The 26,851-nt window shown below is 57.1% G+C and overlaps 1 protein-coding gene across 1 annotated transcript in view; it reads right to left on the reverse strand.

Moving 5' to 3' along the window:
- The window catches only part of PTEN (phosphatase and tensin homolog), a 41,001-nt gene extending 15,536 nt beyond the window's left edge, over positions 1 to 25,465 (reverse strand). The window contains 7 exon segments of the mRNA XM_078876779.1: positions 4,709 to 4,850; positions 9,135 to 9,186; positions 9,188 to 9,356; positions 10,722 to 10,765; positions 14,912 to 14,956; positions 23,328 to 23,412; positions 25,379 to 25,465. Of these exon segments, the coding sequence (XP_078732905.1) occupies positions 4,709 to 4,850; positions 9,135 to 9,186; positions 9,188 to 9,356; positions 10,722 to 10,765; positions 14,912 to 14,956; positions 23,328 to 23,412; positions 25,379 to 25,460 (619 nt within the window). The 5' untranslated portion in view covers positions 25,461 to 25,465.
- Positions 25,466 to 26,851: the final 1,386 nt, after the last annotated feature.

Here is a 26,851-nt window from a genome sequence, read left to right on the forward strand (position 1 = left end):
CAGAACCACAGAGACCCACAGACACCCATAGAGACCCACAGAAACCCATAGAGACCCACAGAGACCCACAGACACCCAGACCCACAGAGACCCACAGACACCCATAGAGACCCACAGACACCCATAGAGACCCACAGAGACCCACAGACACCCAGACCCACAGAGACCCACAGACACCCAGACCCACAGAGACCCACAGACACCCATAGAGACCCACAGACACCCAGACCCATAGAGACCTACAGAGACCCATAGACACCCATAGAGACCTATAGACACCCAGACCCATAGAGACCCACAGAGACCCACAGACACCCACAGACACCCAGACACCCACAGACACCCAGACCCACAGAGACCCACAGACACCCAGAGAGACCCACAGACACCCAGACCCACAGAGACCCACAGACACCCACAGACACCCAGACCCACAGACACATCCACAGAGACACCCACAGAGACCCAGATACCCACAGACACCCACAGACACCCACAGACACCCAGACACCCACAGACACCCAGACACCCACAGACACCCACAGACACCCAAAGACACCCAGACCCACAGACACCCATAGAGACTCCCACACACAGACACCCAGAACCACAGACACCCACAGACACTCAGACCCACAGAGACCCACAGAGACCCACAGACACCCACAGAGACACCCAGACCCATAGAGACCCACAGAGACCCACAAAGACCCACAGAGACCCACAGACACCCACAGAGACACCCACAGAGACCCACCGACACCCACAGACACCCAGAGACACCCACAGACACCCACAGAGACCCACAGACACACCCAGACACCCACAGACACCCACAGAGACCCACAGACACCCACAGACACACCCAGACACCCACAGACACCTACAGACACACCAAGACACCCAGACACCCACAGACACCCAGACCCACAGAGATACCCACAGACACCCAGAGACTCACAGACACCCACAGACACCCACAGAGACCCACAGACACCCAGACCCACAGAAACATCCACAGAGACACCCACAGAGACCCAGATACCCACAGACACCCACAGACACCCACAGACAGACACCCACAGACACCCACAGATACCCAGACACCCACAGACACCCACAGACACCCAAAGACACCCAGACCCACAGACACCCATCGAGACCCACACACACACAGACACCCAGACCCACAGACACCCAGACCCACAGAGACCCACAGACACCCACAGACACCCACAGAGACCCACAGACCCATAGAGACCCACAGAGACCCACAGAGACCCATAGACACCCACAGACACCCATAGAGACACCCACAGACACCCACAGACACCCAGACACCCAGACCCACAGAGACCCACAGAGACCCACAGACACCCACAGAGACCCACAGAGACCCACAGACCCATAGAGACCCACAGAGACCCACAGAGACCCATAGACACCCACAGACACCCATAGAGACACCCACAGACACCCACAGACACCCAGACACCCAGACCCACAGAGACCCACAGACACCCACAGAGACCCACAGACCCATAGAGACCCACAGAGACCCACAGAGACCCATAGACACCCACAGACACCCATAGAGACACCCACAGACACCCACAGACACCCAGACCCACAGACACCCACAGACACCCACAGACACCCAGACCCACAGACACCCAGACCCATAGAGACCCACAAACACCCACAGAGAAACCCACAGAGACCCACAGACACCCACAGAGACCCACAGAGACCCACAAACACCCACAGAGAAACCCACAGAGACCCACAGACACCCACAGAGACCCACAAAGACCCACAGAGATACCCACAGAGACCCACAGAGATCCACAGAGACCCACAGAGATACCCACAGAGACCCACAGAGACCCACAGAGACCCACGGAGACCCACAGAAACATCCACAGAGACACCCACAGAGACCCAGATACCCACAGACACCCACAGAGACCCACAGACACCCACAGACAGACACCCACAGACACCCACAGATACCCAGACACCCACAGACACCCACAGACACCCACAGACACCCACACACACCCAAAGACACCCAGACCCTCAGACACCCATAGAGACCCACACACACACATACACCCAGACCCACAGACACCCAGACCCACAGAGACCCACAGACACCCAGACACCCACAGAGACCCACAGACCCATAGAGACCCACAGAGACCCACAGAGACCCATAGACACCCATACAGACACCCATAGAGACACCCACAGACACCCACAGACACCCAGACCCACAGAGACCCACAGACACCCACAGAGACCCACAGACCCATAGAGACCCCCAGAGACCCACAGAGACCCATAGACACCCACAGACACCCATAGAGACACCCACAGACACCCGCAGACACCCACAGACACCCAGACCCACAGACACCCACAGACACCCACAGACACCCAGACCCACAGACACCCAGACCCATAGAGACCCACAAACACCCACAGAGACACCCACAGAGACCCACAGACACCCACATACACCCACAGAGACCCACAGAGACCCACAGAGACCAACAGAGATACCCACAGAGACCCACAGAGATACCCACAGAGACCCACAGACACCCACAGAGACCCACAGAGACCCACAGAGACCCACATAAACATCCACAGAGACACCCACAGAGACCCAGATACCCACAGACACAGACACCCACAGACACCCACACCCACAGACACCCAGACACCCACACACACCCACAGACAACCACAGACACCCAGACACCCACAGACACCCAGACACCCACAGACACCCAGACCCACAGAGATACCCACAGAGACCCACAGACACCCACAGACACCCACACACACCCACAGACACCCAGACACCCACAGACACCCACAGAGATACCCACAGAGACCCACAGAGACCCACAGACACCCACAGACACCCACAGACACCCACAGACACCCAGACACCCACAGACACCCACAGAGATACCCACAGAGACCCACAGACACCCAGACCCACAGAAACATCCACAGAGACACCCACAGAGACCCAGACACCCACAGACACCCACAGACACCCACAGACACCCACAGACACCCACAGACATCCACAGACACCCACACACACCCACAGACACCCACAGACACCCAGACCCACAGAAACATCCACAGAGACATCCACAGAGACCCAGACACCCACAGACACCCACAGACACCCACAGACACCCACAGACACCCACAGACACCCACAGAGACCCACAGAGATACCCACAGAGATACCCACAGAGACCCATAGACACCCACAGAGACCCACAGAGACCCACAGAGACCCACAGACACCCACAGACACCCACAGACACCGACACCCACAGACACCCACAGACACCCACAGACACCGACACCCACAGACACCCACAGACACCCACAGACACCCACAGACACGCAGACCCACAGACACAGACACCCACACACACCCACAGACACCCACAGATACCCAGAGACCCACAGACACCCACAGACACCCAGAGACACCCAGAGACACCCAGAGACCCACAGACACCCACAGACACCCACAGACACCCAGACCCACAGAAACATCCACAGAGACACCCACAGAGACCCAGATACCCACAGACACCCACAGACAGACACCCACAGAGACCCACAGACACCCACAGACACCCAGACCCACAGACACCCACAGACACCCACAGACACCCACAGACACAGACACCCACAGACACCCACAGAGACCCACAGACACCCACAGACACAGACACCCACAGACACAGACACCCACAGACACAGATACCCACAGACACCCAGACACCCACAGAGACCCACAGACACCCACAGACACCCACAGAGACCCACAGAGACCCACACACACCCACACACACCCACAGACACCCACAGACACCCACAGACACGCAGACCCACAGACACAGACACCCACACACACCCACAGACACCCACAGATACCCAGAGACCCACAGACACCCACAGACACCCACAGACACCCAGAGACACCCAGAGACACCCAGAGACCCACAGACACCCACAGACACCCACAGACACCCAGAGACACCCAGAGACCCACAGACACCCACAGACACCCAGACCCACAGAAACATCCACAGAGACACCCACAGAGACCCAGATACCCACAGACACCCACAGACACAGACACCCACAGAGACCCACAGACACCCACAGACACCCAGACCCACAGACACCCACAGACACCCACAGACACCCACAGACACAGACACCCACAGACACCCACAGAGACCCACAGACACCCACAGAGACCCACAGACACAGATACCCACAGACACAGATACCCACAGACATCCACAGACACCCACAGACACCCACACACACCCACAGACACCCACAGACACCCACAGACACGCAGACCCACAGACACAGATACCCACAGACACCCACAGACACCCACAGAGACCCACACACACCCACACACACCCACAGACACCCACAGACACCCACAGACACGCAGACCCACAGACACAGACACCCACACACACCCACAGACACCCACAGACACCCACAGAGACCCACACACACCCACAGACACCCACAGACACCCACACACACCCACAGACACCCACACACACCCACAGACACCCACCCACAGATCAGCACGCTTGGTCACGCAACTCGTGCGGGAACTCTGAACTCTCGCGTCACTCACTGCAGGTGCCTCCGCTGAACATGGGGATCGTCTCGAAGGTGATCTTGTGTAGCAGCACAGGCGTGGAACGATACTCCAGCGCGTGTGTCACCAGGTAGCTGTAGTAGTAGACGTAGCGCCTCTGGGAAGGGATCGTCACACCCTGCCGGACACACACACACAGAGGCACACACACGGGGTCACACACACACACACACAAGGACACCCAGACACACACACAGAGGCACACACACAGAGGCACACACAAGGGGGCACACACACACAAACACACGAACGCAGATGCACACACACAGAGGCACACACAAGGGGGCACACACACACAAACACACGAACGCAGATGCACACACACGGACGGACACACACTGGGGCACACACGGGGTCACACACACGCACAAGGGAGCACACACACAGACACACGGACGCACACACACGGACACACAGAAATGAACACACACGGTGGCACAAACACGGACACACACACAGACAACACGGACACACAGAAATGGACACACGTGCACACAGACACACACATACACACAGACACACACATACACACAGACACACACGCACACACACACAACAACAACAGCCTTCATTCGCCACTAGGTGGCGGTGACGTCACCACGACGCTTGTGCCAGGCCATGTGCACGTTGAGGCCACGTGAAGTGTCGAACGCCCGCTGGCAGGAGGTCACGGGGCAGACCCAGCAGGTGCCACGGGTCGACTGACCGAGATGACCGAGATGACCGCTAGTAGATGCAGCACCGCCAGTAGTAGCCGTGCCCCCTTACTGAGACACTGAGACATTGAAACTCTCCCTCCCTCCCCACATCTCCCCGTGTCTCTCTCTCCCCCCACTCATCTCCCCCCACTCCATATCACCGTGTCTCCATCCCCGTGTCTCTCTCCCCCCACCACATCTCCCCCTCGCCCCCCCCCTGCCCCCCCCACCTCCCGTCCCAACGTCCCACTCCCCCCACACATCTCCCCCCTGTCCATCTCCCCGGGTCTCTCCCTCTCCCCACTCATCTCCCCGTGTGTCTCTCCATCTCCCCCCCCACATCTCCCCCCACATCTCCCCGTGTCTCTCTCCCCACACATCTCCTCCTCACCCCCCCGTCCCCACCTCCCGTCCCCATCTTCCACTCCCCCCACACATCTCCCCCTGTCCATCTCCCCCCTTCTCTCTCCATCTCCCCCCCTCTCTCTCCCCCCACACATCTCCCCCCTGTCCCTCTCCCCCCCCATCTCTCCCCACTCATCTCCCCCTCGCCCTCCCATCCACCACCTCACACTCCCCCCACACATCTTTCCACTCTCCATCTCCCCGTGTCCCCATCCCCACCTTCCCACACATCTCCCCCTCGCCCCCCCCCAAACATCTCCCCCTCGCCCCCCCCCCCACACATCTCCCCCTCGCCCCCCCCCCCAAACATCTCCCCCTCGCCCCCCCCCACACATCTCCCCCTCGCCCCCCCCACACACATCTCCCCCTCGCACCCCCCCCCACACATCTCCCCCTCGCCCCCCCCCCACACATCTCCCCCTCGCCCCCCCCCACACATCTCCCCCTCGCCCCCCCCCACACATCTCCCCCTCGCCCCCCCCCCCACACATTTCCCCCTCGCCCCCCCCCACACATCTCGCCCCCCCCCCACACATCTCCCCCTCGCACCCCCCCCACACACATCTCCCCCTCGCCCCCCCCCACACACATCTCCCCCTCGCACCCCCCCCACACATCTCCCCCTCGCCCCCCCCCCACACATCTCCCCCTCGCCCCCCCCCACACATCTCCCCCTCGCCCCCCCCCCACACATCTCCCCCTCGCCCCCCCCCCCACACATTTCCCCCTCGCCCCCCCCCCACACATCTCCCCCTCGCCCCCCCCCACACATCTCCCCCTCGCACCCCCCCCACACACATCTCCCCCTCGCCCCCCCCCCACACACATCTCCCCCTCGCCCCCCCCACACACATCTCCCCCTCGCACCCCCCCCACACATCTCCCCCTCGCCCCCCCCTCACACATCTCCCCCTCGCCCCCCCCCCACACATCTCCCCCTCGCACCCCCCCCCACACACATCTCCCCCTCGCACCCCCCCCACACACATCTCCCCCTCGCACCCCCCCCCACACACATCTCCCCCTCGCACCCCCCCCACACATCTCCCCCTCGCCCCCCCCCCCACACACATCTCCCCCTCGCACCCCCCCCACACATCTCCCCCTCGCACCCCCCCCCACACACATCTCCCCCTCGCCCCCCCCCCACACACATCTCCCCCTCGCCCCCCCCACACACATCTCCCCCTCGCACCCCCCCACACATCTCCCCCTCGCCCCCCCCTCACACATCTCCCCCTCGCCCCCCCCCCACACATCTCCCCCTCGCACCCCCCCCACACACATCTCCCCCTCACACCCCCCCCACACACATCTCCCCCTCGCACCCCCCCCACACACATCTCCCCCTCGCACCCCCCCCACACATCTCCCCCTCGCCCCCCCCCACACACATCTCCCCCTCGCACCCCCCCCCACACATCTCCCCCTCGCACCCCCCCCCCACACATCTCCCCCTCGCACCCCCCCCACACACATCTCCCCCTCACACCCCCCCCACACACATCTCCCCCTCGCACCCCCCCCACACACATCTCCCCCTCGCACCCCCCCCACACATCTCCCCCTCGCCCCCCCCCCACACACATCTCCCCCTCGCACCCCCCCCACACATCTCCCCCTCGCCCCCCCCCCACACACATCTCCCCCTCGCACCCCCCCCACACATCTCCCCCTCGCACCCCCCCCCACACACATCTCCCCCTCGCCCCCCCCACACACATCTCCCCCTCGCACCCCCCCACACATCTCCCCCTCGCCCCCCCCTCACACATCTCCCCCTCGCCCCCCCCCACACATCTCCCCCTCGCACCCCCCCCACACACATCTCCCCCTCGCACCCCCCCCACACACATCTCCCCCTCGCACCCCCCCCACACACATCTCCCCCTCGCACCCCCCCACACATCTCCCCCTCGCCCCCCCCCCACACACATCTCCCCCTCGCCCCCCCCACACACATCTCCCCCTCGCACCCCCCCACACATCTCCCCCTCGCCCCCCCCTCACACATCTCCCCCTCGCCCCCCCCCACACATCTCCCCCTCGCACCCCCCCCACACACATCTCCCCCTCGCACCCCCCCCACACACATCTCCCCCTCGCACCCCCCCCACACACATCTCCCCCTCGCACCCCCCCCACACATCTCCCCCTCGCCCCCCCCCCACACACATCTCCCCCTCGCACCCCCCCCCACACATCTCCCCCTCGCACCCCCCCCACACACATCTCCCCCTCGCACCCCCCCCACACATCTCCCCCTCGCCCCCCCCCACACACATCTCCCCCTCGCACCCCCCCCCACACATCTCCCCCTTGCACCCCCCCCACACACATCTCCCCCTCGCACCCCCCCCACACACATCTCCCCCTCGCACCCCCCCCCACACATCTCCCCCTCGCCCCCCCCCCACACACATCTCCCCCTCGCACCCCCCCCACACATCTCCCCCTCGCACCCCCCCCCACACACATCTCCCCCTCGCACCCCCCCCACACATCTCCCCCTCGCCCCCCCCCACACACATCTCCCCCTCGCACCCCCCCCCACACATCTCCCCCTTGCACCCCCCTCACACAAATCTCCCCCTCGCACTCCCCCCACACAAATCTCCCCCTCGCCCCCCCCCCCCAAACATCTCCCCCTCGCACCCCCCCCCACACATCTCCCCCTCGCCCCCCCCACACATCTCCCCACTCTCCTCCCCCCCCCACACATCTCCCCCTCGCCTCCCCCCCCACACATCTCCCCCTCGCCCCCCCCCCCACACATCTCCCCCTCGCCTCCCCCCCCACACATCTCCCCCTCGCCTCCCCCCCCACACATCTCCCCCTCGCCACCCCCCCACACACATCTCCGCCTCGCCCCCCCCCACACATCTCCCCCTCGCCCCCCCCCACACATCTCCCCCTCGCCCCCCCCCCACACATCTCCCCCTCGCCCCCCCCACACACATCTCCCCCTCGCCCCCCCCCACACATCTCCCCCTCGCCACCCCCCACACATCTCCCCCTCGCCACCCCCCCACACACATCTCCGCCTCGCCCCCCCCCCACACATCTCCCCCTCGCCCCCCCCACACACATCTCCCCCTCGCCCCCCCCCCTCGCCCTCCCATCCACCACCTCCCACTCCCCCCACACATCTCCCAACTCTCCATCTGCCCCCCCTCTCCCTCCCCCCTCTCTCTCCCCACACATCTCCCCCCTCTCCATCTCTCCGTGTCTCTCTATCCTCCCCCCCCTCCTCCTCCCCCCACCCCCCCACCCCCCCCCCCCCCCGCCCACCCACCCACCTTCTTGTCGCGAGTGCGAGCCTGGCCGTAGTAGTCGAGGGCGTCGCGTGCTGAACTTGTGCCGGTGCAGGAGGTAGGAGCAGATCATGACCCCCGTGCGCCCCTTGCCCGCCTTGCAGTGGATGGCGGCGACGTTGTGCTCGGAGCCGCTCAGCCACGAGTCCAGGTCCTCGCAGAAGGGACGGATCAGCTCCAGCTTGGGCGGGTTGTGGTCGTCGAACACTCCGCCACTGACGTGGGGGGGAGGGGAGGGGGGGGGGGGGGAGGAGGAGGGGGAGGAGGGGGGAGGGGAGGAGGGGGGGAGGAGAAGGAGGGGGGGAGGGGAGGAGGAGGGGGGAGGGAGAGAGACACGGGGGGGGGGGGGGGGAGACACGGGGAGGAGGAGGGAGACACGGGGAGGAGAGAGACACGGGGGGGGGGGGGGGGGGAGACACGGGGTGGAGGGAGACACGGGGGAAAGGAGGGAGACACGGGGAGGGGGGGGAGAGACACGGGCGAGGAGGAGAGAGACACAGGGAGGAGGAGAGAGACACGGGGAGGGACACAGGGAGGAGGAAGAGGGAGACACGAGGAGGAGAGAGACAAGGGGAGGGGGGGGGGGGGGAGACACGGGGAGGAGGGAGACACGGGGAGGGAGACACGGGGAGGGAGACACGGGGAGAGAGACACGGGGAGGAGGAGGGAGACACGGGGAGGGGGGGAGACACGGGGAGGAGTGAGACACGGGGAGGGGGGGAGACACGGGGAGGAGGGAGACACGGGGGGGGGGGGGAGGGAGACACAGGGGGGAGAGAGACACGGGGAGGAGGAGGGAGACACGGGGAGGGGGGGGAGAGACACGGGAGGGGGAGGAGGGAGACACGGGGAGGGGAGAGACACGGGCGAGGAGGAGAGAGACACAGGGAGGAGGAGAGAGACACGGGGAGGGAAGGAGACACGGGGAGGAGGGAGACATGGGGAGGAGGGAGACACGGGGAGGGGGGGAGACACGGGGAGGAGGGAGACACGGGGAGGGAGGGAGACACGGGGGGGAGAGAGGCACGGGGAGGAGGAGAGAGACACGGGGGGTGGAGGGAGACACGGGGAGGAGACAGGTAGGAGGAGAGAGGTTTTCATTGCAACTTATTTCAATGACCGCCAGAGCTGAATGTAATTTATTTCTCATACATTTAGTCAATATCAGCCACATCAGTGAGTGCGTGGGTGTGAGAGTGAGTGGGTGGGTGAGTGGGTGGGTGGGTGAGTGGGTGGATGAGTGGGTGAGTGGGTAGGTGAGTGGGTGAGTGAGTGGGTGGGTGAGTGGGTAGGAGAGTGGGTGAGTGGGTAGGTGAGTGAGTGGGTGGGTGAGTGGGTGGGTGAGTGAGTGGGTGAGTGAGTGGGTGAGTGGGTGAGTGGGTGGGTGAGTGGGTAGGTGAGTGGGTGAGTGGGTGGGTGAGTGGGTGGGTGAGTGGGTGAGTGGGTAGGTGAGTGGGTGAGTGAGTGGGTGAGTGGGTGAGTGGGTGAGTGAGTGGGTGGGTGAGTGAGTGGGTGGGTGAGTGAGTGAGTGGGTGAGTGGGTGGGTGGATGAGTGGGTGAGTGGGTAATCACCTCTCTTCATGAACTTTGAGGCATCGTAGTGTCTCTCTGCACACCTGAACACAGCAAGATAACAACGCGGTTAAAATCCAGCAGTTGCCCTGGAAAATCACTGAGACTCCCACAGGGTTCAGTGCCAATCACTGAGACTCCCACAGGGTTCAGTGGCAATCACTGAGATTCCCACAGGGTTCAGTGTTAATCACTGAGACTCCCACAGGGTTCAGTGGCAATCACTGAGATTCCCACAGGGTTCAGTGTTAATCTCTGACACTCCCACAGGGTTCAGTGTTAATCACTGGGACTCCCACAGGGTTCAGTGTTAATCACTAAGACTCCCATAGGGTTCAGTGTTGATCACTGAGACTCCCACAGGGTTCAGTGTTAATCACTGGGACTCCCACATGGTTCAGTGTTAATCTCTGAGGCTCCCACAGGGTTCAGTGTTAATCACTGAGACTCCCACAGGGTTCAGTGTTAATCACTGAGACTCCCACAGGGTTCAGTGCCAATCACTGAGACTCCCACAGGGTTCAGTGTTAATCACTGAGACTCCCACAGGGTTCAGTGTTAATCACTGAGACTCCCACAGGGTTCAGTGCCAATCACTGAGACTCCCACAGGGTTCAGTGTTAATCACTGAGACTCCCACAGGGTTCAGTGTTAATCACTGAGACTCCCACAGGGTTCAGTGCCAATCACTGAGACTCCCACAGGGTTCAGTGGCAATCACTGAGACTCCCACAGGGTTCAGTGTTAATCACTGAGACTCCCACAGGGTTCAGTGCCAATCACTGAGACTCCCACAGGGTTCAGTGGCAATCACTGAGACTCCCACAGGGTTCAGTGTTAATCAATGAGACTCCCACAGGGTTCAGTGCCAATCACTGAGACTCCCACAGGGTTCAGTGTTAATCACTGAGACTCCCACAGGGTTCAGCGTTAATCAATGAGACTCCCACAGGGTTCAGTGTCAATCACTGGGACTCCCACAGGGTTCAGTGTTAATCACTGAGACTCCCACAGGGTTCAGTATTAATCTCTGACACTCCCACAGGGTTCAGTGTTAATCACTGAGACTCCCACAGGGTTCAGTGTTAATCACTGAGACTCCCACAGGGTTCAGTGTTAATCACTGGGGCTCCCACAGGGTTCAGTGTTGATCACTGAGACTCCCACAGGGTTCAGTGTTAATCACTGAGACTCCCACAGGGTTCAGTGTTAATCTCTGGGGCTCCCACAGGGTTCAGTGTTAATCACTGAGACTCCCACAGGGTTCAGTGTTAATCACTGAGACTCCCACAGGGTTCTATGTTAATCACTGAGACTCCCACAGGGTTCAGTGTTAATCACTGGGGCTCCCACAGGGTTCAGTGTTAATCACTGGGACTCCCACAGGGTTCAGTGTTAATCACTGGGACTCCCACAGGGTTCAGTGTTAATCACTAAGACTCCCATAGGGTTCAGTGTTGATCACTGAGACTCCCACAGGGTTCAGTGTTAATCACTGGGACTCCCACAGGGTTCAGTGTTAATCTCTGAGGCTCCCACAGGGTTCAGTGTTAATCACTGAGACTCCCACAGGGTTCAGTGTTAATCACTGAGACTCCCGCAGGGTTCAGTGTTAATCACTTAGACTCCCATAGGGTTCAGTGTTAATCACTGAGACTCCCACAGGGTTCAGTGTTACTCACTGAGGCTCCCACAGGGTTCAGTGTTAATCACTGAGACTCCCATAGGGTTCAGTGTTAATCTCTGACACTCCCACAGGGTTCAGTGTTAATCACTGAGACTCCCACAGGGTTCAGTGTCAATCACTGAGACTCCCACAGGGTTCAGTGTTAATCACTGAGACTCCCACAGGGTTCAGTGTTAATCGCTGAGACTCACTCCCACAGGGTTCAGTGTCAATCACTGAGGCTCCCACAGGGTTCAGTGTTAATCGCTGAGACTCCCACAGGGTTCTGTGTTAATCACTGAGACTCCCACAGGGTTCTGTGTTAATCACTGGGGCTCCCATAGAGTTCAGTGTTAATCACTGGGGCTCCCACAGGGTTCAGTGTTAATCGCTGAGACTCCCACAGGGTTCAGTGTTAATCACTGAGACTCCCACAGGGTTCAGTGTTAATCACTGAGACTCCCACAGGGTTCAGTGTTAATCGCTGAGACTCCCACAGGGTTCAGTGTTAATCACTGAGACTCCCACAGGGTTCAATGTTAATCGCTGAGACTCCCACAGGGTTCAGTGTTAATCGCTGAGACTCCCACAGGGTTCAGTGTTAATCACTGAGACTCCCACAGGGTTCAGTGTTAATCGCTGAGACTCCCACAGGGTTCAGTGTTAATCACTGAGACTCCCACAGGGTTCAGTGTTAATCGCTGAGACTCCCACAGGGCTCAGTGTTAATCGCTGAGACTCCCACAGGGTTCAGTGTTAATCGCTGAGACTCCCACAGGGTTCAGTGTTAATCGCTGAGACTCCCACAGGGTTCAGTGTTAATCACTGAGACTCCCACAGGGTTCAGTGTTAATCGCTGAGACTCCCACAGGGTTCAGTGTTAATCTCTGAGACTCACTCCCATAGGGTTCAGTGTTAATCACTGAGGCTCCCACAGGGTTCAGTGTTAATCGCTGAGACTCCCACAGGGTTCTGTGTTAATCACTGGGGCTCCCATAGAGTTCAGTGTTAATCACTGGGGCTCCCACAGGGTTCAGTGTTAATCGCTGAGACTCCCACAGGGTTCAGTGTTAATCACTGAGGCTCCCACAGGGTTCAGTGTTAATCGCTGAGACTCCCACAGGGTTCTGTGTTAATCACTGAGACTCCCACAGGGTTCTGTGTTAATCACTGGGGCTCCCATAGAGTTCAGTGTTAATCACTGGGGCTCCCACAGAGTTCAGTGTTAATCGCTGAGACTCCCACAGGGTTCTGTGTTAATCACTGAGACTCCCACAGGGTTCTGTGTTAATCACTGGGGCTCCCATAGAGTTCAGTGTTAATCACTGGGGCTCCCACAGGGTTCAGTGTTAATCGCTGAGACTCCCATAGGGTTCAGTGTTGATCACTGAGACTCCCATAGAGTTCAGTGTTAATCACTGGGGCTCCCACAGGGTTCAGTGTTAATCACTGGGACTCCCACAGGGTTCAGTGTTAATCACTGAGACTCCCACAGGGTTCAGTGTTAATCTCTGAGACTCCCACAGGGTTCTGTGTTAATCACTGGGGCTCCCATAGAGTTCAGTGTTAATCGCTGAGACTCCCACAGGGTTCTGTGTTAATCACTGAGACTCCCACAGGGTTCTGTGTTAATCACTGGGGCTCCCATAGAGTTCAGTGTTAATCACTGGGGCTCCCACAGGGTTCAGTGTTAATCGCTGAGACTCCCACAGGGTTCAGTGTTAATCTCTGGGGCTCACACAGGGTTCAGTGTTAATCGCTGAGACTCCCACAGGGTTCAGTGTTAATCGCTGAGACTCCCACAGGGTTCAGTGTTAATCTCTGAGACTCACTCCCATAGGGTTCAGTGTTAATCACTGAGGCTCCCACAGGGTTCAGTGTTAATCACTGGGGCTCCCACAGGGTTCAGTGTTAATCGCTGAGACTCCCACAGGGTTCAGTGTTAATCACTGGGGCTCCCATAGAGTTCAGTGTTAATCACTGAGACTCCCACAGGGTTCTGTGTTAATCACTGGGGCTCCCATAGAGTTCAGTGTTAATCGCTGAGACTCCCACAGGGTTCTGTGTTAATCACTGGGGCTCCCACAGGGTTCTGTGTTAATCGCTGAGACTCCCACAGGGTTCAGTGTTAATCACTGGGGCTCCCACAGGGTTCAGTGTTAATCGCTGAGACTCCCACAGGGTTCAGTGTTAATCTCTGGGGCTCCCACAGGGTTCAGTGTTAATCTCTGGGGCTCCCACAGGGTTCAGTGTTAATCGCTGAGACTCCCACAGGGTTCAGTGTTAATCTCTGGGGCTCCCACAGGGTTCTGTGTTAATCGCTGAGACTCCCACAGGGTTCAGTGTTAATCACTGGGGCTCCCACAGGGTTCAGTGTTAATCGCTGAGACTCCCACAGGGTTCAGTGTTAATCTCTGGGGCTCCCACAGGGTTCAGTGTTAATCTCTGGGGCTCCCACAGGGTTCAGTGTTAATCGCTGAGACTCCCACAGGGTTCAGTGTTAATCTCTGGGGCTCCCACTCACAGGTTGTAGATCTTGTAATGATCTTTGTGTTTTTTCTCCAGGAACCTGGACAAACAGCATCAGCATCATCATCAGTATCATCATCAGTAGCATCAACATCAGCATCATCATCAGCATCATCAACAACAACAAGCGCCATTCGCCACTAATTTGCGGTGACGTCACCACGACGCTTGTGCCAGGCTATGTGCACCTTGAGGCTATCACGTGAAGTGTCGAACGCCCGCTGGCAGGGGGTCACGGGGCAGACCCAGGTGCCACAGGTCAACTGACTGAGATGAGTGGCTGATGCACCACCTGTGCCCCCTACTGTGCCAACTTGCTGTGTTTTAGCCACCCGGCGCTCCGCTCGTTGTTGTGAGCATCGCTCCTCCGCCCTCCGTTGTTGTTGGAGGGCGACTACTTCCAACTGCCCAGTAGCGTCCTTCACGAGCCTCCTCCACAGAGGCCGATCTTCACACCGCTGGTACCAGTCATCGGCAAGTCCACTCAGCTCCACGTCCTCCTGTACCACATCACTCCATCTCTTCTCTAGCCCGTGCCGCGCCCGTTTAGCCCCCTCGATCCAGCCAAACAAAAGCTGTTTAGGCATGCGGTGGCTGGGCATGCGGGCTACATGGCCCAGCCAACGCAGCCTTGCCTGCCGGAGGAGCTCACCGATGGGACTTTGTCCAGATCTTTCGAGGATTTGGGAGCTCCTCACACACCGCCACGCTCCCATGCCCCCTTCATTGTTTTGTTCAGAAGAACAGCCACTCCTTGTTGTTTAGCAGTCTCCTGCCCCGAGTAGAGGACTGTCCACCCCTCATGGTGGCAGGAGCCAGAGCCGGTCCACCGGACCTCCTGAATGCCACAGAGATCCAGGCGGTACTGGTCCAGCTCCCGACAGAAGAGTGGCAGCCTCTCCTCCGCAGTGAGCGTTCGAACATTCCACGTGGCCACACATTTTTTTTTTGTTGTTTCTGGAGGAGCCCCGAGGTTAAAGATTCAGTCTGCTGGCTCCGCCAAATGGGGTTTGGCCAGGAGACGTCATAGACGCCTGTCCCCCCGGGGCCTCCAGCACAAGCTGATTAATTAAATTTTTCCGACGTGGTTTAGCGCTAATTAATTTAAGGTGGAGGGGTTACCAGCCCCTCGCACCCGTCCAGAGCCCCCCGTTTGGCCACTCTGGTGGTCACAAACGCCATGAGGGGAGAGGCCAATGGGCATTGGCCCTCCCCACACAGCACTGCCCACGACAGCGTTGCCCGTCCGGCACCGGAGGTAGGGGGTTGTTTTTCCAACCAACATCATCACCAACATCACCTCCCTTTGATGCTGCTAATCCTGCATACTGCATAATGCATGGGCATAATATGACTTTGAAACCCCACCTCTTACGCATTCCACAAGTAGTGACTAATCCCATATCTGCATTTCCCATAAATATGCTAAAATCTTCTGTTGATATGCAAATTCCTTTGTCAAGGCGCCCTTCCCGCTCTAACCCAGCAGCTTAAATATACGCTGCCAAGCTTGGTGGTGCTCATTCAGACGCTGTCTTTCCGACAGCCCTGTTCTTCTGAACACCACCAAGCTTGGCAGCGTATATTTAAGTATATATTTAAGTATATACGCTGCCAAGCTTGGTGGTGTTTCATTCAGACGCTGTCTTTCCGACAGACCTGTTCTTCTGAACACCACCAAGCTTGGCAGCGTATATTTAAGTATATATTTAAGTATATATGCTGCCAAGCATGGTGGTGCTCATTCAGACGCTGTCTTTCCGACAGACCTGTTCTTCACCTGAGGACGGCTGCTTGCGTTGTGGCCCAAACGTCGTGAGAATTGCATTTTATTATGTTTTATTTTTATTGTTTTATTATTTCCCTTCTACGTGATGACTTTACCGAAAGAACCAAGAAGAACATCACCATTATCGGCAATCTCGTCCGTGCAGCATCAGCAGACTGCTGGGGCAAGTGCTGTTAGCGAGTAGCAGCACCTACGGAGCATTCCTGGCAGCGATTTCAGCCGCACCACCTCTACATAACAATAGGCTCAGCCAACCATTCTACACAACAAAGACTCATTTCCTAGCAGCGATTTCAGCTACACCACCTCTACATAACAATAGGCTCAGTCAACCATTCTACACAACAAAGACTCATTTCCTGGCAGCGATTTCAGCTACACCACCTCTACATAACAATAGGCTCAGTCAACCATTCTACACAACAAAGACTCATTTCCTGGCAGCGATTTCAGCTACACCACCTCTACATAACAATAGGCTCAGTCAACCATTCTACACAACAAAGACTCATTTCCTGCCAGCGATTTCAGCTACATCACCTCTACATAACAATAGGCTCAGTCAACCATTCTACACAACAAAGACTCATTTCCTGGCAGCGATTTCAGCCGCATCATCTCTACATAACAAAAGGCTCAGTCAACCATTCTACACAACAAAGACTCATTTCCTGGCAGCGATTTCAGCCGCACCACCTCTACATAACAATAGGCTCAGTCAACCATTCTACACAACAAAGACTCATTTCCTGGCAGCGATTTCAGCCGCATCATCTCTACATAACAAAAGGCTCAGTCAACCATTCTACACAACAAAGACTCATTTCCTGGCAGCGATTTCAGCCACACCACCTCTACATAACAATAAGCTCAGTCAACCATTCTACACAACAAAGAATCATTTCCTGGCAGCGATTTCAGCCTCACCACCTCTACATAACAATAGGCTCAGTCAACCATTCTACACAACAAAGACTCATTTCCTGGCAGCGATTTCAGCCGCACCACCTCTACATAACAAAAGGCTCAGTCAACCATTCTACACAACAAAGACTCATTTCCTGACAACGATTTCAGCCGCACCACCTCTACATGACAAAAGGCTCAGTCAACCATTCTACACAACAAAGACTCATTTCCTGGCAGCGATTTCAGCCGCACCACCTGTACATAACAATAGGCTCAGTCAACCATTCTACACAACAAAGACTCATTTCCTGGCAGCGATTTCAGCCGCACCACCTCTACATAACAATAGGCTCAGTCAACCATTCTACACAACAAAGACTCATTTCCTGGCAGCGATTTCAGCCGCACCACCTCTACATAACAATAGGCTCAGTCAACCATTCAACACAACAAAGACTCATTTCCTGACAACGATTTCAGCCGCACCACCTCTACATAACAATAGGCTCCGTCAACCATTCTACACAATAAAGACTAATTTCCTGGCAGCGATTTCAGCTACACCTCCTCTACATAACAATAGGCTCAGTCAACCATTCTACACAACAAAGACTCATTTCCTGACAGCGATTTCAGCCACACCACCTCTACATAACAATAGGCTCAGTCAACCATTCTACACAACAAAGACTCATTTCCTGACAGCGATTTCAGCCACACCACCTCTACATAACAATAGGCTCAGTCAACCATTCTACACAACAAAGACTCATTTCCTGGCAGCGATTTCAGCCACACCACCTCTACATAACAAAAGGCTCAGTCAACCATTCTACACAACAAAGACTCATTTCCTGGCAGCGATTTCAGCCGCACCACCTCTACATAACAATAGGCTCAGTCAACCATTCAACACAACAAAGACTCATTTCCTGGCAGCGATTTCAGCCGCACCACCTCTACATAACAATAGGCTCAGTCAACCATTCAACACAACAAAGACTCATTTCCTGACAACGATTTCAGCCGCACCACCTCTACATGACAAAAGGCTCAGTCAACCATTCTACACAACAAAGACTCATATCCTGGCAGCGATTTCAGCCACACCACCTCTACATAACAAAAGGCTCAGTCAACCATTCAACACAACAAAGACTCATTTCCTGACAGCGATTTCAGCCGCACCACCTCTACATGACAAAAGGCTCAGTCAACCATTCAACACAACAAAGACTCATTTCCTGACAACGATTTCAGCCGCACCACCTCTACATAACAAAAGGCTCAGTCAATCATTCTACACAACAAAGACTCATTTCCTGGCAGCGATTTCAGCCGCACCACCTCTACATGACAAAAGGCTCAGTCAACCATTCTACACAACAAAGGCTCATTTCCTGACAGCGATTTCAGCCGCACCACCTCTACATAACAATAGGCTCAGTCAACCATTCTACACAACAAAGACTCATTTCCTGGGAGCGATTTCAGCCGCACCACCTCTACATAACAAAAGGCTCAGTCAACCATTCTACACAACAAAGACTCATTTCCTGGCAGCAATTTCAGCCGCACCACCTCTACATAACAATAGGCTCAGTCAACCATTCTACACAACAAAGACTCATTTCCTGGCAGCGATTTCAGCTGCACCACCTCTACATAACAATAGGCTCAGTCAACCATTCTACACAACAAAGACTCATTTCCTGGCAGCGATTTCAGCCGCACCACCTCTACATAACAATAGGCTCAGTCAACCATTCTACACAACAAAGACTCATTTCCTGGCAGCGATTTCAGCCGCACCACCTCTACATAACAATAGGCTCAGTCAACCATTCTACACAACAAAGACTAATTTCCTGGCAGCGATTTCAGCCGCACCACCTCTACATAACAATAGGCTCAGTCAACCATTCTACACAACAAAGACTCATTTCCTGGCAGCGATTTCAGCCGCACCACCTCTACATAACAATAGGCTCAGTCAACCATTCCACACAACTAAGACTCATTTCCTGGCAGCGATTTCAGCCGCACCACCTCTACATAACAATAGGCTCAGTCAACCATTCTACACAACAAAGACTCATTTCCTGGCAGCGATTTCAGCCGCACCACCTCTACATAACAATAGGCTCAGTCAACCATTCTACACAACAAAGACTCATTTCCTGGCAGCGATTTCAGCCGCACCACCTCTACATAACAAAAGGCTCAGTCAACCATTCAACACAACAAAGACTCATTTCCTGACAACGATTTCAGCCGCACCACCTCTACATGACAAAAGGCTCAGTCAACCATTCTACACAACAAAGACTCATTTCCTGGCAGCGATTTCAGCCCCACCACCTCTACATAATAGGCTCAGCCAACCATTCAACACAACAAAGACTAATTTCCTGGCAGCGAATTCAGCCGCATCATCTCTACATAACAAAAAGGCTCAGTCAACCATTCTACACAACAAAGACTCATTTCCTGACAGCGATTTTAGCCGCACCACCTCTACATAACAATAGGCTAAGTCAACCATTCAACACAACAACGAATAATTTCCTGGCAGCAATTTCAGCCGCACCACCTCTACATAACAATAGGCTCAGTCAACCATTCTACACAACAAAGACTCATATCCTGGCAGCGATTTCAGCCGCACCACCTCTACATAACAATAGGCTCAGTCAACCATTCAACACAACAAAGACTCATTTCCTGGCAGCAATTTCAGCCGCACCACCTCTACATAACAATAGGCTCAGTCAACCATTCTACACAACAAAGACTCATTTCCTGGCAGCGATTTCAGCTACACCACCTCTACATAACAATAGGCTCAGTCAACCATTCTACACAACAAAGACTCATTTCCTGGCAGCGATTTCAGCCGCACCACCTCTACATGACAATAGGCTCAGTCAACCATTCTACACAACAAAGACTCATTTCCTGGCAGCGATTTCAGCCGTACCACCTCTACATAACAATAGGCTCAGTCAACCATTCAACACAACAAAGACTCATTTCCTGGCAGCGATTTCAGCCGCACCACCTCTACATAACAATAGGCTCAGTCAACCATTCAACACAACAAAGACTCATTTCCTGACAACGATTTCAGCCGCACCACCTCTACATGACAAAAGGCTCAGTCAACCATTCTACACAACAAAGACTCATATCCTGGCAGCGATTTCAGCCACACCACCTCTACATAACAAAAGGCTCAGTCAACCATTCAACACAACAAAGACTCATTTCCTGACAGCGATTTCAGCCGCACCACCTCTACATGACAAAAGGCTCAGTCAACCATTCAACACAACAAAGACTCATTTCCTGACAACGATTTCAGCCGCACCACCTCTACATAACAAAAGGCTCAGTCAATCATTCTACACAACAAAGACTCATTTCCTGGCAGCGATTTCAGCCGCACCACCTCTACATGACAAAAGGCTCAGTCAACCATTCTACACAACAAAGGCTCATTTCCTGACAGCGATTTCAGCCGCACCACCTCTACATAACAATAGGCTCAGTCAACCATTCTACACAACAAAGACTCATTTCCTGGCAGCGATTTCAGCCGCACCACCTCTACATAACAAAAGGCTCAGTCAACCATTCTACACAACAAAGACTCATTTCCTGGCAGCGATTTCAGCCGCACCACCTCTACATAACAATAGGCTCAGTCAACCATTCTACACAACAAAGACTCATTTCCTGGCAGCGATTTCAGCCGCATCACCTCTACATAACAAAAGGCTCAGTCAACCACTCTACACAACAAAGACTCATTTCCTGGCAGCGATTTCAGCCGCACCACCTCTACATAACAATAGGCTCAGTCAACCATTCTACACAACAAAGACTCATTTCCTGGCAGCGATTTCAGCCGCACCACCTCTACATAACAAAAAGGCTCAGTCCCTTTTACACGCACCTTTACATCATCCGCACCTAGTTTACACAACAAAGGCTCATTCCTAGCAGCGTGCTTCAGCCGCACCGAACCTCACAATAATAATATCCAGGTGCCTACCTTGGCTCCTCCCACCCTCAACCAGTATATATACAAGGACTGTTTTCTTGGAATTTCTCTTTACTTGATACAGCTATCGTGCTGTGACGGTTCCACCTGAAGACGGAAGCTTGTGTTGCCTCCGAAACGTCGTGATTTTTATTTTATTTCTATTTTACTCTTATTAATTTTAATTTTTTACCTACACGGTGACTTTACCGAAAAAACCCAAGAATATGAATCCTTGCTGCATTCACGAAAGCTTCACATCTAGAATTAGCACCTACGGAGGCTACCGGCACCGTGACAAACGTGGGGGTGGGTGGCCAGCACCACGCCCGGCCGCCTTTGTCTCCCTAGTGTCGATGTTGACTGCACACTGCACCAGGAAACTCATTTGAGGCTGAGTCAACCTAGGGGAGGCCCCAGCATTGGTTCGTATAGTTGTCACCGGACTTGGCCGTGAGCAGGAATCGAACTCGACACACGCGTGTGTCTGTATGCGCGCGCGCGTCCGTATGCGCGCGCGCGTCCGTATGCGCGCGCGCGTCCGTATGCGCGCGCGCGTCCGTATGCGCGCGCGCGTCCGTATGCGCGCGCGCGTCCGTATGCGCGCGCGCGTCCGTATGCGCGCGCGCGTCCGTATGCGCGCGCGCCTGTATGCGCGCTCGCGTCTGTATGCGCGCTCGCGTCTGTATGCGCGCGCGCGTCTGTATGCGCGCGCGCGTCTGTATGCGCGCGCGCGTCTGTATGCGCGCGTCTGTATGCGCGCTCGCGTCTGTATGCGCGCGCGCGTCCGTATGCGCGCGCGCGTCCGTATGCGCGCGCGCGTCCGTATGCGCGCGCGCGTCCGTATGCGCGCGGGCGTCCGTATGTACGCTCGCGTCCGTATGTACGCTCGCGTCCGTATGTGCGCGCGCGTCCGTATGTGCGCGCGCGTCCGTATGTACGCTCGCGTCCGTATGTGCGCGCGCGTCTGTATGTGCGCGCGCGTCTGTATGTGCGCGCGCGTCTGTATGTACGCGCGCGTACATACGGACGCTCGCGTCTGTATGTACGCGTGTGTCCGTATGTACGCTCGCGTCTGTATGTACGCGCGCGTCTGTATGTACGCGCGCGTCTGTATGTACGCGCGCGTACATACGGACGCTCGCGTCTGTATGTACGCGCGCATCTGTATGTGCGCGCGCGTCTGTATGTACGCGCGCATCTTCTCTGTGTGTATGTATCTCTCTATCGCCATGCCTATCTCTGTGTATCTGTATTCTTTACCTCAATGTATACAACTCCATAACTCTGTGTATATCCACTCTGTGTGTATCCATCTCTGCGTATCTCAGCGTTTCTCTCTTTGTAGATTTCTCTGTATCTGTGTATCTATCCCTCTAAATCTCTCCATCTCCGCTCATCTCTGTGTATCTCTCTCTGTGTATGTCTCTCTGCGTGTCTCTCTGTATATCTGTGTATGTCTCTCTGCGTGTCTCTCTCTGCACCGATATCTGTGTATGTGTCTCTGCGTGTGTCTGTCTCTCTCTGCACCAATATCTGGGTATGTGTCTCTGCGTGTCTCTCTGTGTGTATGTGTCTCTATGTGTCTCCGTGTCTCTCTCTGCGTGTCTGCGCGTGTCTCTGCGTCTCTCTCTCTCTGCGTGTCTCTCTCTGTGTGTCTCTCTGTACTTGAAGACGTCGTCGATGTTGTTCCTGTAGACTCCCTCGAGGCGCTCGGCAGGGAAGCCCATGGCGATGATGTTCGGGTAAATGTCTGCAGACGCCAACAGTCAAGGAACTCGCACGAGCTGGGTTCACGTGTGTGTGGCTGGGGTTCACTGTGGCCGTGTGGGTGGGTGGGGTTCACGGTGGCCGTGTGGGTGGGTGGGGTTCACGACGGCCGTGTGGGTGGGTGGGGTTCACGATGGCGGTGTGGGTGGGTGGGGTTCACGATGGCCGTGTGGGTGGGTGGGGTTCACGATGGCCGTGTGGGTGGGTGGGGTTCACGATGGCCGTGTGGGTGGGTGGGGTTCACGGTGGCCGTGTGGGTGGGTGGGGTTCACGAAGGCCGTGTGGGTGGGTGGGGTTCACGACGGCCGTGTGGGTGGGTGGGGTTCACGATGGCCGTGTGGGTGGGTGGGGTTCACGATGACCGTGTGGGTGGGTGGGGTTCACGATGGCCGTGTGGGTGGGTGGGGTTCACGATGGCCGTGTGGGTGGGTGGGGTTCACGATGGCCGTGTGGGTGGGTGGGGTTCACGGTGGCCGTGTGGGTGGGTGGGGTTCACGAAGGCCGTGTGGGTGGGTGGGGTTCACGACGGCCGTGTGGGTGGGTGGGGTTCACGATGGCCGTGTGGGTGGGTGGGGTTCACGATGACCGTGTGGGTGGGTGGGGTTCACGATGGCCGTGTGGGTGGGTGGGGTTCACGATGGCCGTGTGGGTGGGTGGGGTTCACGGTGGCCGTGTGGGTGGGTGGGGTTCACGACGGCCGTGTGGGTGGGTGGGGTTCACGACGGCCGTGTGGGTGGGTGGGGTTCACGAAGGCCGTGTGGGTGGGTGGGGTTCACGAAGGCCGTGTGGGTGGGTGGGGTTCACGATGGCCGTGTGGGTGGGTGGGGTTCACGAAGGCCGTGTGGGTGGGTGGGGTTCACGACGGCCGTGTGGGTGGGTGGGGTTCACGAAGGCCGTGTGGGTGGGTGGGGTTCACGAAGGCCGTGTGGGTGGGTGGGGTTCACGATGGCCGTGTGGGTGGGTGGGGTTCACGATGGCCGTGTGGGTGGGTGGGGTTCACGACGGCCGTGTGGGTGGGTGGGGTTCACGATGGCCGTGTGGGTGGGTGGGGTTCACGATGGCCGTGTGGGTGGGTGGGGTTCTTCTCATTCTGTGTCTCTCCCCGTGTCTCTCCCTCCACCACAGGCTCTGTCGAACACCCCCCGTGTCTCTCTCCCCGTGTCTCTCCCCCCGTGTCTCTCTCACCGTGTCTCTCTCCCCGTGTCTCTCTCTCCCCGTGTCTCTCCCCGTGTGTCTCTCTCCCTGTGTCTCTCTCCCCGTGTCTCTCTCCCCGTGTCTCTCTCTCCGTGTCTCTCTCCCCGTGTCTCTCTCCCCGTGTCTCTCTCTCCGTGTCTCTCTCCCCGTGTCTCTCCCCCCTCTCCCCGTGTCTCTCTTCCCGTGTCTCTCTCCCCGTGTCTCTCTCCCCGTGTCTCTCTCCCCGTGTCTCTCTCCCCGTGTCTCTCTCCCCGTGTCTCTCTCCCCGTGTCTCTCTCCCCGTGTCTCTCTCCCCGTGTCTCTCTCCCCGTGTCTCTCTCCCCGTGTCTCTCCACCCGTGTCTCTCCCCCCGTGTCTCTCCCCCCGTGTCTCTCCCCCCGTGTCTCTCCTCCCGTGTCTCTCCCCCCGTGTCTCTCCCCCCTCTCCCCGTGTCTCTCTCCCCTCTCCCCGTGTCTCTCCACCCGTGTCTCTCCCCCCGTGTCTCTCCCCCCGTGTCTCTCTACCCGTGTCTCTCTACCCGTGTCTCTCCCCCCGTGTCTCTCCCCCCTCTCCCCGTGTCTCTCTCCCCTCTCCCCGTGTCTCTCTCCCCGTGTCTCTCTCCCCTCTCCCCGTGTCTCTCCCCCCGTGTCTCTCCCCCCTCTCCCCGTGTCTCTCTCCCCGTGTCTCTCTCCCCTCTCCCCGTGTCTCTCTCCCCTCTCCCCGTGTCTCTCCCCCCGTGTCTCTCTCCCCGCGCGTGACGCTGGGTTACAGGATACACGTGAGGTCCAGGTCGAAGCCATCCTCCTGGAATCGCCGCTTTTTCTTGCTGACAATCTCCTTCAGGACCTTGGACGCCATTCTCCTTCTGCTCCACCTCCTCCTCCACCTCCTCCACCTCCTCCTCCTCCACCTCCTCCTCCTCCTCCCCCCCCTCCCACGCCGACCATCAGACGTCCACGGTTACGTGGACGAGGACATCCGGCGATCCGGGGAGGAGGACGGGAAAAGCGGCGACCTCCGGCAAAACGTGAAGGGGCGGTGGTGGTCGGTGGTGGTGGTCGGTGGTGGTGGTGGGGGTGGTGGTGGGGGGGAGTTCACCGGCTGGTGCCTTGAAGTGGACGACTCATGGGCGAGCGTGTGTGTGTCTGTGTGTGTGTGTCTGTGTGTGTGTGCGAGTGTCTGTGTGTGTGTGTGTGAGTGTCTGTGTGGGTGTCTGTGTGTGTGTGTGAGTGTCTGTGTGCGAGTGTCTGTGTGTGTGTGTGGGTGTCTGTGTGTGTGTGAGTGTCTGTGTGTGTGTCTGTGTGTGTGTCTGCGCGCGTGTCTCTGCGCGTGTCTCTGCGCGTGTCTCTGCGCGTGTCAGCGAGCCTCAGCGAGCCTCAGCGAGCCTCTGCCTCTCCGTTGAGTCTCTCAGTGTCTCTCCGCGTATCTCAGTCTCTCCCCCACAAGTCTCCGAGTATCTGTACGTGTCTCTGTGTGTGTCTCAGCGCGCGTCTCCCCGAGGCTCCCTGTCCCAGGCCCCACTACTCCACGACGCGGCCGCAAGACCCGCAAGGCCCCGACTCCTCGCGCACAAACAGCGTCGTCGCCATCATCACCGCGGCATCGTTACGACAACTCCGGACTTCCCGGACCTCTTCGAAGAACGCCGTTTCCACCACCTCCTGGTCTCAGTCTCCCCGCGCTGCCATCCGATTGGTGGGGGACGGCGAAACTTCAGGAGGGCGTCAGGGGCCGACGGAGTTGGAGGGGGAACGGAAGTTGTCCCGGGTGCGGAGTTCAACTCGTACCGAACTCGTTTCTGGGTGGTGGGCGGAGGGACGTGGAGGTGGAGGAGTGGGGAGTGGGGAAAAAATACCTGTTTAGAGTTGTACACAGAGACACATAGAGACCCATAGACTTACACAGAGACCCATAGAATCACACAGAGACATAGAAACCCATAGAGACCCACAGACTCACAAAGAGACCGATAGAGACCCATAGACTCACACAGAGACCCATAGACTCACACAGAGACCCATAGACTGACACATCAACACAGAGACCCATAGACTCACACAGAGACCCATAGACTCACACAGAGACCCATAGACTCACACAGAGACCCATAGACTTACACAGAGACCCATAGACTTACACAGAGACCCATATAGACCCATAGACTCACACAGAGACCCATAGAATCACACAGAGACATAGAAACCCATAGAGACCCACACAGAGACCCGTAGACTCACAAAGAGACCGAT

The sequence above is a fragment of the Lampetra fluviatilis genome, chromosome 45 (genome assembly GCF_964198595.1).
Source record: "Lampetra fluviatilis chromosome 45, kcLamFluv1.1, whole genome shotgun sequence".
NCBI lineage: Eukaryota > Metazoa > Chordata > Hyperoartia > Petromyzontiformes > Petromyzontidae > Lampetra > Lampetra fluviatilis.